Raw genomic sequence first — 13,417 nt, 5'->3', positions numbered from 1 at the left:
CTTGCTCCTTCTTCCATTTGTAACAATCCTCCTTCTTGTGTCCTGACTTCCCACAGAACCAGCAAACTCCTCCAGCCTTCTCCTGTTCCTTGTTCCACTTGTAGCAGTCCTCTTTTCTGTGTCCTGGGTTTTCAAAGTACCAGCATCTCCCTTAAAATTTTTCTGCTTTACATACCTCCCCCTTTCTTGCCTTAAATCCTGCACTACGACCTGCCTGAAAGTTGGATGTACTGGACCTGATGTAGGACTCAAATTCTAAAGCCCTGGCTAGTGCTTCTTCTTAGTTGTGCCTGCTTCACTTGCACTTTCAACTCTGCACTGTCAAGAGCATCAATGAAGTGGTCCCTCAGAATAATAGTCAACAGGTTAGGTGCTGCTCCAGGGTGCACCTTGTATGCCATACTCTCCAGGTCATGAGCAAGTTGTTGTAGGGAGTCTCCTCAAGTCTGTGCACAGCTGCAGAATCTTGCTCTGTAAACCTCAGTCTGGTACATGCTTCCATATCTGCGTTCCAGCACTTCTACTAGGGACTGATAACTGTTCCTCTTCATCACTGACATCTGGCCCAGAATTTCCATTGCGACACCATTAAGGCTAGTAGCAAGCTGTACTGTCCTCTGCCTATCATCCCAACCATTCTGATCCGGTAGCAAGCTGTACTGTCCTCTGCCTATCATCCCAACCATTCTGATCCGCAAGTAACTCAAACTGTGCACAATAAGTTTCCTAAGACAGTCTGCCATCAACTTCCTGAGGTTTCTTTTTTAATTGGACCCCCACTATAGCTATGCACTTCACTGGTTTGGGGCCTAAAAACTGGGGCATCATAATTAAGGCCAGGACTTTAAACTTCTGCATTCAGATTATTAAGCCCTGTAATGCTCCCTTTAGATGCCTGGGATCCATCAAGATTCACTATACATCGTCCATTTCTATCATAAGCTCCCTGTACACTAACCTGAGGCTCAGCTGTACAATATTTCTCTACATCCTTAATTTTCTCACAAATTATCTTCACATGGTCAACTAGATGCTTCAACTGGATATCTATATGCTGTCTACACTCCATTACTATTCCCTCACTAATCTTCAGCTGGTTGTCCACACGCTGTTTGCACACTGTTACATTATTGTCAACCTCATACTTCTGCTGCTGTAGCTCAGCATATTCTTCCTTCTTAAGCTGTTGCTGTTTTTACTTCATTTCCCCCATGAAAGCATCTAGCTGTCTTTGCATCCTCAGTTGTAATTCCCACTGTTGCTCCTCTAGTGCCTCTTGAAGTTGTTCATATCGTTTTTTTTTTTTTTTTTTTTTTTTTTGTTCTTCACGTTGTGCCTCAAGTCGTTCCCTTAGTGCCTTCAACAGTACACTTCGTGCCTGTAATAGTTCTTTGAGTTCTTTCTGTCCTTCTTTCAGTCCTTCATTCAGTGTCTGCAGTTGGACACTTCGTGCTTGCAGTTGCTTCATGATTGCAGCCAATGACACTCATCTTCCTGCCCAGTTTGGTATCTTGTCTGGGCACCCCCTTGCTCCATGTTGAAGATTAGACTCAGTGCATCCCTTAATAATCCCACTCCTGACACCAGTGTTGCGTCCCCACCCTACACTGTCACAGGCTCCAACAGCAGTAGTACAGTACAGGAAAGATGTTGCCCAGTGAGTTGTTCTTCCTTTGGTCAGCCTTTGGGTGCCCAGTACAGTATACAGGATCACCTTAGGCATCGTAAATAAACACTGGCTTCCTAATTTCACTGTCTTTATTTTCCAGATTATTACACATAATGCATGTCAACTTCACTATTCTCACAAGCATTGGAGCTATATATAAAAAGAAAAAAACTAACTGCAATTACACTTAATGCTTGACGACACTTCACTATTATCACAAGTACCGATGACGTACAAACTTCATTGAACCCTTTACTGTTTTCACAGGTACCGAAAATATACACATTTCACTGCACTGACACTGCACTACACTCAAACTGAACTGAAAACGGACTGATCTTGAACTAGTCTCTTCTTCATCTTATATAAGCTTCCACTGTTCGAGAATGATCTACTTCTCCACAGTTTTGGTGTATTAAAAGAGAGAACACAGTTACCAACTCGGAGACAACCAAAACATGCAAGAGTTTTCTAACATTACATAACACTATAAATGTTTTACAATACAAACTTAAATTACATAATCTAACAAACAATCACATAAATAAAACATTACAAAGAAAATGAGCACAAAAATTAATGCATAACTTATGAAACAACTGCTCTCACAAACAGCATTCAAACTGGCACCTCTGACTTGTACCGAAACCACTGTAGATATCGGGACGCAACGAGAAGCCTCTCGAACACCCAACTGATAAATCTCGCTTGGTAACAATATAGATAATGACCAAAGAAATAAGAGAGAGAGAGAGAGAGAGAGAGAGAGAGAGAGAAAGCACTGCACTTACAAAACGAAAGCAAAATTAGGCCTACTGAAAAAAGAGAGAGAGAGAAAAAAAAAACGAATATGTGCACTGTACCGGTTGTAGTAGTAGTGGTAGTTGTACTTGTATTAGTAGTAGTGGTAGTTGTATTTGTAGTAGTAGTAGTAGTAGTAGTAGTAGTAGGAGCCATAGTTATAGTAGCAGTGTTTCACCCTTCCTTCCCTTCTTTGTTTCGTTCATTCTTTCCTCCTTCTTCTGCCTACAGGTGACTTTACACTCATTTTTGTCCAACTTTCCATCATTCTTTCCTCTTCCTTCTCTCTATGGGTGACTCTACACTGAGTGACAAGCCAAATGATTTCTTGTACACCAGGAAACCATTTACTATGCTGGATGGTAACCGTGTAACGAAATTATGGAACCTGATGGTTTAGTGGGTGATTAAGGTGCTCTAGTCGGATTGAACCTATGTAGGTTTCAATGCAATGGGTGGTTGGGGTTTATTACTCATGAAATGCCACTCAGGGATGAGTGAGGTTGGTCACTCTCATCTTGAATGTCAGCACTGGGAAAACATAGGATTGGATGATGGATGGATGAATAGTAGTAGTACTAGTAGTTGTTGTTGTAGTTGTTGCACAGTACTAGTAGTAGTAGCAGTAGCAGCAGCAGCAGCAGCAGTAGCAGCAGTAGCACCAGTAGTAGTAGCAGTAGTAGTAGTAGTAGTACTAGTAAGAGTAGTAGTAGTAGTAGTAGTACTAGTAAGAGTAGTAGCAGTAGTAGTTGCAACCTCAGGTTCATCTGAAATTGGACCTGGTAGAGTGCTCCTTTGGGGGAGATGGAAGAAGTTGAGGGATGTGGAACTACGCAGCTTCATAGGTGCCACCGAGGGCAGACGTCCGTCCCCAGCACCACAAAAATGTAAACCAAGACCCACCCACCTGCAACCAGACTCCAAATGACATTCAAGATAGCCACGTTCAGGTTACGGCCCAGCTCATTCGGTTTTCCCTCAGTGTTGCTGAAATGGTCCAGCAGTACCGAGACCTCCCTTTCAATGGTGCCCTCCAGCTTGCTCTTGCCCATGCCGAACTCTTTCAGGTGCTGCAGGGCGAAGCGACGTCCATTTTGCCACACCTGACCACTTGAGAATACGAGTCCTGAAGAAAGAGTGGAGATTATTCTTGATTTTTAAAAGAGTTATTACACTTCTACATTTATTACATTTTTTTCTCCATATTGTTCTCGTGGTCCCTCGGGTCTCTTAAGGCGAAGCAACGTCCATTGTGCCACACCTGACCAAGTTAAAAAGGTGATTTCTTTAAAAGACCAAGAGATGTTTATGTGCAGATTAGATTTCAATGCTATTGAGTACTTTAATGTATTTTTTATATTGTTGTGCTCTCTCCAGGCGATCTTATTCAGCATATAAGAGACTATTTGAACTGCAGGAGATGGATATTCCTCATGAAAGATGCAGTGTCGATTGTGCCAAATTTGTCCATGAGAAAAGGCGATTCCTGAAAAAAAAAAGATTAGACATGATATCAATGGCTTTTTTTTTTTTTTAAATTAAGCTATCTAGTACTAGGATGTGATTCAAGACGTCAAGACCATGGAGGTAAAATAAGGGTGAAGATGGCAATTAGCCATACTGAGGGAAGGCCCGCGTGAGTGAGTGCCCACCACACTAGTAGGGGGTAGTAAGGTCCTGTGACAGTGGCGGGAACATGGAGGTACCTTATTATACTTCCATGGGCGGGACCATGGTGAGACCCTCTGGCGGAACCTTTCTTGCAGCAGCTGAGTTCAACTATTGGAATATCAGCAGGTGAGGTCAGCTTTAGGAATGTTTCTTATAGTGAGAAGTTTCGGTAGATAAATGGTGAAGCCTATTGTTATCACCTTATTATTTTTTTTTATACTTCTTTTTCTTCGATCTTGATGGTATTACACATGAAGATACAGTTGCTGACATATCAAACAGAAACATCCCGTCCACCAGCGAGGTGGTGTAATGCTTCATGCACCTTGTAACACTGATAAGTATGGAACTTCATCAGGTTTCTCTCAGTCGCTAGGACGAACCGAACGCTGTGATCATTGCTGCTGTGTGCAGTTATTGGCAGCAATATAATATATATGCAATGTTCCGCCAGGAAATATTTTGATAATAGCGTGTCATGATTATGGTAATTAGTTTTAAATTATTCACACAATACCCCTTCTACATAATAGCAGTTATTATGAATGACACGGATTTCATGAGTGGTTTAGTTTCGAGCCATGAACCATGCAACAGTTAACAGTTCATCATATGAGTCATAGTTATCAGCTTCCCCATAACTATTTAATGAATAGAGAATTATCGTGACGCTCATTCTCCCTACCATGAACCTGACATTGGCAAACCTCTGAAATCGATGCAAGTTCACCACATACAGGAGATGGGGCCACGGAAGGCAGCAGGGTGGGGGTAGGGGACATGGGAGAAAGGAGGAGTGAGATGGGTGAGGAAGGGGGCAATCGTGGTCGAACATGGGGCTAGGGGAGAAGGGTAATGGGATAGGGGACAGCATACTTCGGTAGATGACACGAGCACAGTGCGAAGCATAGATTACAATGAGATGACTGGGCAAAATCATTTTTTCATGAAGAATATGGAATTTTCCAGTCAGACTACGATATTATATGGTGACGATGCCACGTGTTGTAATTGACCATCATGGTTAGTAACAGTTTGCGACACTCTTTCCACTGGGTGGCTCAGTATCCCTATATTAGGAGTATGGTGACTGTTAACGTGCAGATATGACATGCCCCTACAGTTTGTTAGATGTTACAGTTATTGTCATAGTCTTGTTATTACGTTGTCCTGGCTGAATAACGGCGTATATTGCAATCCATTAAAGAAGGCAGGTGAAGCACTGACATTGATGAATAAACATGTGATCCACTGTTCATGGTGTACAAGACGTTATGGCCATCTCCCCTCCTCGTCAGTACCCATGTCTGGGTGCACGCAGTTGGCGGAAAGATGGAAGGGCACTCTGTGAACTGGATACTGAGGTTGTGAATCAGATTGCTTAGCAGTTACACGTCCTTCATACCACGATTTACTTTATCAGTATCAGGTCCACAGTAATCTGACATAAAGATCATGTAATACAGCTGGTAAGGTTGGTGGGCCCTTATTTGGCCTGGTCCTCCCAAGGGAGGTAAATCTAAACAATAGGTGGTAAGGTGTGTCGCTGCCACCAAATCTCATAAAAGACTTTGTAGTAACTTGTAGAGAAGTTATATATATATATTAGACTTGTGGACAAGTTGTTGTTATAAGTGAGTAGATTTGTAAGTAGATAATCTTCGTTCCCATTTGTCATGCAATGACAGGAGAGGAGAAGATTAGTATGGGACTATTTTTATTTGTCTTGGAAATATTAACAAAGTCTCTCAGACACAAGTGAAGTATAAGTAGAGTCCTGCCTGCTACCTCCTGTCTCTCTCTCTCTCTCTCTCTCTCTCTCTCTCTCTCTCTCTCTCCCATGTTGCTAAGCCCTTCTCCCTACTACCTGCCTGTTCTATGGCCTGTCTCCTTCTGCCCTCTGCTTCCTAAATTCTGGTGAAGCAGGGGTCGTGTCACGTGTGTTACACTGTGTTTGGAAAGTTCTAGAAGCCTGTGTGTGAGTATGTGTGTATGTGTGTGTATGGTCACGAGGCGCTGTCGTGGGCCTATAAAGCATTCCTTGAGTTAAGAGTGTGTAAGCATGTTTAGCATTGCACGATTCTCTCAGACACAATACCTTCTCATCATCTGACTTGCTGCTTCTATCTGTCTCTCTGTCTATTTATTTATCTATTATGATTTGTAATTATAATATGGAGTCCTGAAAGAAATACGTATTTTATGTAGGCATAAATGGTAACATTCGTTGGTAGTATATACAGTAAATGCTATCATAAATGAATGAGTATATACAATGTAGAATATTTATTGTTGGTGCAAGTATTTAATGATTGAATTATGAAGATAATTGAAGTAGGTACATGTATTTAAGTTGTAACTAAACAGCACGTTTTATAATTATGTTTGTGCAGAAGTTTTTTTGTCCATCACTGTGCATTGTATAATTGAAGTAACTATGTAACTTACTAATTTTTACCGTGGTGTGAATGATGTGAGCGGTGTTGCACGTGGTGATAGCGATGTCCTTCACGGGTTGATTGACGTGTTGTGGGGTGTCAGACACGTTGATAGGCGTGGCGTCGTCTCAGCAAACACGTATGGTGACGTCGACTTCCCACACTTGTAGCTGTGGTGAGTAAATGAGTAGCGACGAGTAACTTGAGTGAAGTTGAGTGAGTAAGATGAGTTGTGAATATGGGCTTGGTATTTGCTTCATCGTCTTGACCTTCTCGCACTCCTGCATTAGCGGTGGAGGTTGGTTGCAGGTAGCAGAGATAGGAGGGTGAGGTCAGATGGTTGTGAGTCATCTCTCACTCTTCGTTTGTTTTGTTTTTCTTTCTCGATGTATTCTCAGTCCTTTTTTCCTTGTGATTTACTCGTTGTGGGATGAAGAATGTCGCTGCTTGTATACAGACGACTAGTAGAGTTGTTACTTGTAGTTGATGGTAAATGGTTGTAGTACGTTGGTTCGTCGTAGAAATTTCAAGATTATTTGTATCAATATTTTGTTAAACTACTGGCAAGGCATCGTGTGACCTCTTCACCTCTAAATCAGCATGATGATCGGGGAGACGGAGGGGGGGTTGGAGAGAATACTGTCAGGAGCTGGTTGTGAGTTGTTAGTTGTAAGAGGTATTGTTTGTTTTCAATCTTGATAACGTAGAATCAACTGTACACTCGTAGACTCGTAGGCTCGTAGGCTTGTAGACTCATAGTCTTGTAGACTCGTAGACTCATAGGCTTGTAGGGATGTAGCTTGTATTTTGTAGGAATTCACTGTAGAACTGAAGCTAATCTTTGTTTGAGTCTCGCCTGCTTTTGTAGAAATTCATTGTACATTCGTAGACGAGGTTCGTACATTCGCTGCCACCATATCTTACAATAACTTTGTAATTTTTTGTAGTGTGTTTTGTTTAAGCATTTAGCATTACCAATTCTTTTTGGTTCTCTTTTACTAATCGGTGACGGCTCTGATGGTATTTCCTCTATGAATTCATTGTCAAAGTCTATTCCATTCATTTCTGGGAGTAAAATTTTTTTCTCTGTTCTCATGGATCTTAAGCCCAGTAACATATGAGCTTTAACTGCTAAGTTTTCAATGATATAAAAAAATGAAGAGATTGGTCTTGTAGTCTCTGTGAAACTGATGTTTAACCTTATCATACATGGAATGTAAGGGGTGTGAATGATGAGGTGAATGAAAGAGATTGTCCAGGTGCTTTAGGTGAAAGAGATTGTCCAGATGCTTGGGGGTGTAAAAGTGGATGTATGTGGAATAACCGACACTAAATGGAGAGGTGAAACTGTCAGGGAATGGGGGTATGGATGATTTATATGCACGGGAGTGGGTGACAATGAGAAGGCAAAAGAAGGAATGAGTATTGTTGTGTGCAAGAGATAGAAGGAGAATATAAGAGAATGCGGATCAGTTGGGACAAATATTGTATGGGTAAGATTGAAAGTTGGACTACAAACGTGGACGACTGTGTGTGTGCGTGTGTGTGTTTGTGTGTGTGTGTGTTTGTGTGTGTGTGTGTGTGTGTGTGTGTGTGTGTGTGTGTGTGTGTGTGTGTGTGTGTGTGTGTGTGTGTGTGTGTGTGTGAATGCAACATCATGCATCCAGAGTGAAAATAGACTTCTGGACAAATGTGGAAGCGTGCATGGAAAAGTTTTAAAGGAATGAGATTGAGTTTTTGATTGGAGATATGAACGAAAAAGTAGGGAGTGTGAAGGTGGATGGAGTAGTTGGTGAGTTGGGTGTACCTGCACAAGTGTTTGAGAATGGCAGTGCTCTAGTGAACGTTTGTGTAGGGAGGGGTTGGTGATAACCAATACCCTCATTAGACATAAAATGATTCATAGGTATACGTGGAGAGTGATGAGAAGGGTGGGTGGAGAACTGAAGGAACGGGAGGCAATGACTGATTATGTGTGTGTGGATGACAGAATGAGAAGATGTGTAATGGATGCAAGAGCACACAGAGGTTGGGAGAGTGGACATTCTGATTACCATTTGGTGATGGTGAAAGTCATGTTGCAAATGAAATGGAAGAATAGAAGGGAAGAACAGGAGGAATTAGTTCAGAAAAGGAGCGTAGAAAGGTTGCAAGAGGATGGAAAAAAAAAAGGCAGAATATACGAGACAAAAGGAAGAGCGAACAGGTAAATATGATTTGGAGCAGATGGTGGATGTGGAAGGTGTGTGCGTGACATTCACAAAAGAAATCTTTACAGCATGTGAGGTGGTGTGTAGGGTGAAGAGAAGACGAAAGGGGGAGCAAGCAACAGCAATGGTGGAATGAACAGGTGAGACGGGCTGTGGCACAAAAGAAGAAAGCATATAGTCAGTGAATGAGAAACAGGTGGGTGAAGGAAACTGAGAAACGGAAGAGAGAGGTGAAAAGAATAATGAGAGAGAGAAAGAAGAGAATGGATGAGGAATTTGGAAGGAATTCGAGTGTAAAGTGGAAGAAATGTAAGAAAATAATCTGGAAAGAGATAAAGAGAGATAGGCAGAGTGATAAAGAAATTAGTCAAGGAGTGACAGAGAGAAATGATATATTGCTAATGGAGAAGGGAGGAAAAAAGTGAGGAGATGGAGCGAACACAAGGAAATATTGAAAGTAATGTGAGTAAAAGGTGCTGGGGAATGGCTGGGAGATGGAGGGATATGAGAAGAGAGGAAGAAATCAGTAGGAAGGGAGTTGTGGAAGCAATTAAGAAAGTCAAAATGGGAAAGCCCCAGGAATTGATGGAGTGTGTGGTGAAAAGCTCAAGCATGGGGGAGAGATGGCAGTAGAATGGATGTGGAAGGTGTGTAGATTGGCCTGGAATGAAGGTAGAGTCTCAGTGGATTGAAAGTCAGATATAATTATTCCCCTGTACAAAAGTGCTGCAAAAGAAGTGTGTGATAATCATAGGGGCATTTGTCTTCTTAGTGTCATGGGAAAAGTATATGGTAGGATACTTATTAACAGAGTTAGGAAAATAACAGTGGAATTAGTTAGCGAATAACAGGGAGGTTTTAGGAAGGGAAAAAGTTGTGCAGATCTGATATTCATTGGTAGGTTCTTAGTGAAAAAGTTTCTAGAGAAGGGAACGAAGTTGTATGCGGCCTACGTGGATTTGGAGAAAGCATATGACAAGGTGGATAGGCATGGAATGTGGAAAGTATTAAGAACATACGGAGTAAATGGGAAGTTACTGAATGCCATGAAGAATATGTATGAGGGTGCTTAGTCTGCAGTGCGTGTGGACAGTGAACTGAATGAAATTTTCTATTGGACTGAAAAAAAGGATGTATCATGTCTCCATGGTTGTTCAGTCTGTATATGTATGGGGTTATAAAAGAGATACAAGGTACAGCAGTGGATGCTGGAGCGACCCTATTGAGAGAGGGCAGTGTTTGGAAACTCCCTGTACTGTTGTTTGCAGATGATACTGCGTTGTTAAGTGCAGACGAAAGGGAGCTGCAAGGCTTGACGAATGAGTTTGGAAGAATGTGTAAGAAAATAAATCTAAAGGTGAATGTAGGGAAGAGTAAAGCTTCGGTCTTTGAGAAAAATGAAGTCACTAAATGTGCAGTGAGCGTGGACGAGGAGGAAATGGAAAATGTGAATTCATTTAAGTACTTGGGTAGTATGATGAGTAAAGATAAAAGTTTAGAGGGTGAAATGCTTCAGAGGTTATAATAAGGAAGAAACGTTGCTGATTCTTTAAAAGCAGTGATAAGAAACTGGGAAGTGATCAAATAAGGAAAAAAGTCACTGCATGACAGCACTGTGATATCAACTCACATATGAAAGTGAAGCTTGGATCTTGTTGGAGGGACACATGTCAAAAGGAAGAGTAATGGAAATGAGTTATTTGAGATGAGTATGTGGAGTCACATGGAGAGACAAACTGACAAATGAGGAATTGAAGGAGCATTGCGGTATGGATGTGTATGTGATATAAAGCATAAAGAGATATACACTGATGTGGTTTAGCCTTATGGAGAGGATGGAGAGAGAAAGACTACCGAGGAGAATGTATGTGAGTTAGTCAGAGGTGGGAGAGGGAGGGGGGAGTCAGAGGATGATATGGAGAGATGGAGTGGAGTGTCACGGGGGATTTAAGATATTGGGGTAAATTCCTAATCTAATGGAATAAATAATTCAAAGGTTGCCAGGCCGTTCATGCGAGGAAAAGATTATACTGAATATTTCTCCTACTTATGGTAGAAGAGGAGAATCGCCACTTATCACAAGAGAATCGACTTACGAAATCAAGTAATAAGTTTTCACTTTAAGCCGGTGTCGTATGCACTTAGTGACTGATGCTGAAAGTTACCATTCCGCTCAGTGCACATGCGCCGAGTGGCCGTTTAGCTTCTATTTTGAAAGTATCCGCATGTTATCTCATATTTTGTGCCATGTATCAACAACATCGTATGAAATACATGTGTCAGGAAGATAGTTGGATGTCTTATCAACCTGTAGGTAACTACAGGTCGATATATGGATATATATAAATAAAGATACATATGTATGTTACAGGCAGATTGTGAAATGAGACATTTCGTGAATTAAGATTTGTTTAGTTCAGGTTTAATTGGGTTAGGTTGATCTAGGATAAGGTTAGGTTAAGGTTACGTTAGGTTTGGTTAGGGTAGGTTAATTTAGGCTTAACAGAGAAGGGAACAGTAACTTCCAGCATAAAGTCACTCCGTGCATATGACACTGATTTACTTGCCGATTCTCTAAAGACGGGAATTTCATAAACTTTCTCAGCAGAAAACAGTACAGACTAATCACTCACGAATGCTGGATTGCTGATACTGTTGGCCTCTGAGAAAGAGTCACTAATAATAATAATATTAATAACAATAATATTAAGAAATAGGTTCTTGCTGATGCTAACCTCTGACTCGCACAAGGGATATGTTATGAACCAATACGAAAGAACTGGCTTTATCAATGATAATTAATATAAGAAGTCTGTGCAAACTGGGAGTAAGCAAATTACGTAAGAACAATGTGGAGAAATCAAACACGATTATTACATTTAATCAAGCTGAAAGAGGGGAACTGTAAATATATTAATTACAAAATAAATTTACATTCCAAGGGAGATTCCACATGTAAATTCAGAACCTCAGGCAAAGTAAATTCACTCAATCAGTCATGCTACATAATACTCTTAAACGTAAAGAACGGAAAAAGGTACTGTTAATTGGAGAAATGGAGTCACGGGGCTGTAGACTGGAGTCGCCGTTAAGTGAGGAGGGTAGTCTTTGACACTCTTCCTACCTGCTCCTCGATTGCTCTGTCCACACTCCCTGGGCTGCCGACGGAGAGATGGGTGATCTCCAGGAATCACAGACGATCTACAGATCGAGACACGTGTTATCCATCTCTCTCTCGGCTGTCCATCACTAAGTACTAACTACGGTGAGTGGATAGGCATGGTGTCGCCGAGCTTAGGCCCACAGCTCGGGAGGAGTCATGTCTCCGGGAATCCTCTCCACAATGCACATCTGTCCTCATTGAAGGTCCCTCTCCAACTACAACAATCTGTTTTCATGCCTGGTACTACAGAGGCATGTTCACCGGAAGTGGGCGTGGCTTAACTTCAAGGGTTAAAAGTGGTGGGGAGAACGATATACACACGCAATAAATTCACTCAGTGAATCACTAATGTCATGCATAAGAACAGTCTCCTATGGAACAGTGACGATTGTTCTGAAAAACCATCCCAAAGTGCACACAAGGACGGTTAAACTAAGCAAAACACACTGGGTCTTCCACTAGAGTTTGAGGTTTCACATAATATTACAGTGTCACGAACTGGTGTAGTAACACAGTCTCGCGAGTTTGTGACACTATGCCCCATCAAAATGAATTTTTTCTGAAAAAAAATTACAGGATATATGTAAATACTAACTTAGTTATACACGATACACACTGTGGCGTGTGTACCATCCTGCTACAGAATATCACTGTCGTCAATAAATGTGAAAACCTAGCATTCACGTTAATAAAAGCAAACTTGAGGGAAAAAACTCCGTGACAATGGTGAAAATCCTGTACTCAGGGAAAATGAGTGAAATTTTGCTACTATAATTTCACAACTAATCTTTATGTACCGTGGTGTGTGATACACGGTGTAGGTGTGACAGTTGTGGTGACTTGTTCCTCCATGTAAAATGGTATAATACAAATTAATAATAATATGCAGGTAACAAGGGCAGAGAAGAAGAGGCAGCAGCGTGTGGCAAAGACGAGCAGCTGACCTGCACGACAAAACTACTACACATATTGCTGAACCTGCACAGCAAAACTGCTCCACCCACCAACTGTACCTGTGAAATCAATCAGGGTGGAGCATCAATAGTGTTGATGTGACAAACAATTTGTATTAAACTGCAATTACCTTCCGCCTAGTAGTCAGTGGATTTGCTACGAATGTACACCCTAGCTGAAAAATTTGAGTGACAGCCAAAGCTTCATACATTTGAGGTCGCTATCAATTTTTTATTAGACAGATTATTAACCAGGAAACGTGCTAGTCCTTGGATTGCCCAAATTGCTAAAGACACTTGTAGTTTACTGGTTAAACCTATATCTCTATTAACCAGAGAACAAAGTGTTCCCTGGTTAACACATAGACACAGTGTAAATATAACGGGTGAGGTTCAGAGCCATGCCTGGCGCTTTCAAGGAAGACAGCAGTCAGTCTGTCAGGACTCCATATTATAAATTGGCCTACAAATCATAACAGAAAGCATGATGTATAGATAGATAGATAGATAGA

General features: G+C 41.3%; 1 protein-coding gene across 1 annotated transcript in view; it reads right to left on the bottom strand.

Moving 5' to 3' along the window:
* LOC145394750 (cytochrome P450 2L1-like) overlaps positions 1-13,417 on the bottom strand; it is a 95,378-nt gene that overhangs the window by 61,588 nt on the left and 20,373 nt on the right. The window contains exon 4 of the mRNA XM_080268531.1: positions 3,378-3,596. Coding sequence (XP_080124657.1) covers positions 3,378-3,596 — 219 coding nt within the window. The remainder of the gene's footprint in view (positions 1-3,377; positions 3,597-13,417) is intronic.

Source organism: Coenobita brevimanus, chromosome 28 (assembly GCF_032717465.1).
Source record: "Coenobita brevimanus isolate Jiangsu-jjx chromosome 28, ASM3271746v2, whole genome shotgun sequence".
Lineage (NCBI taxonomy): Eukaryota > Metazoa > Arthropoda > Malacostraca > Decapoda > Coenobitidae > Coenobita > Coenobita brevimanus.
The sequence above is the reverse complement of the archived record's forward strand: the minus strand, read 5'-3'. Positions and strand labels throughout refer to the sequence as shown.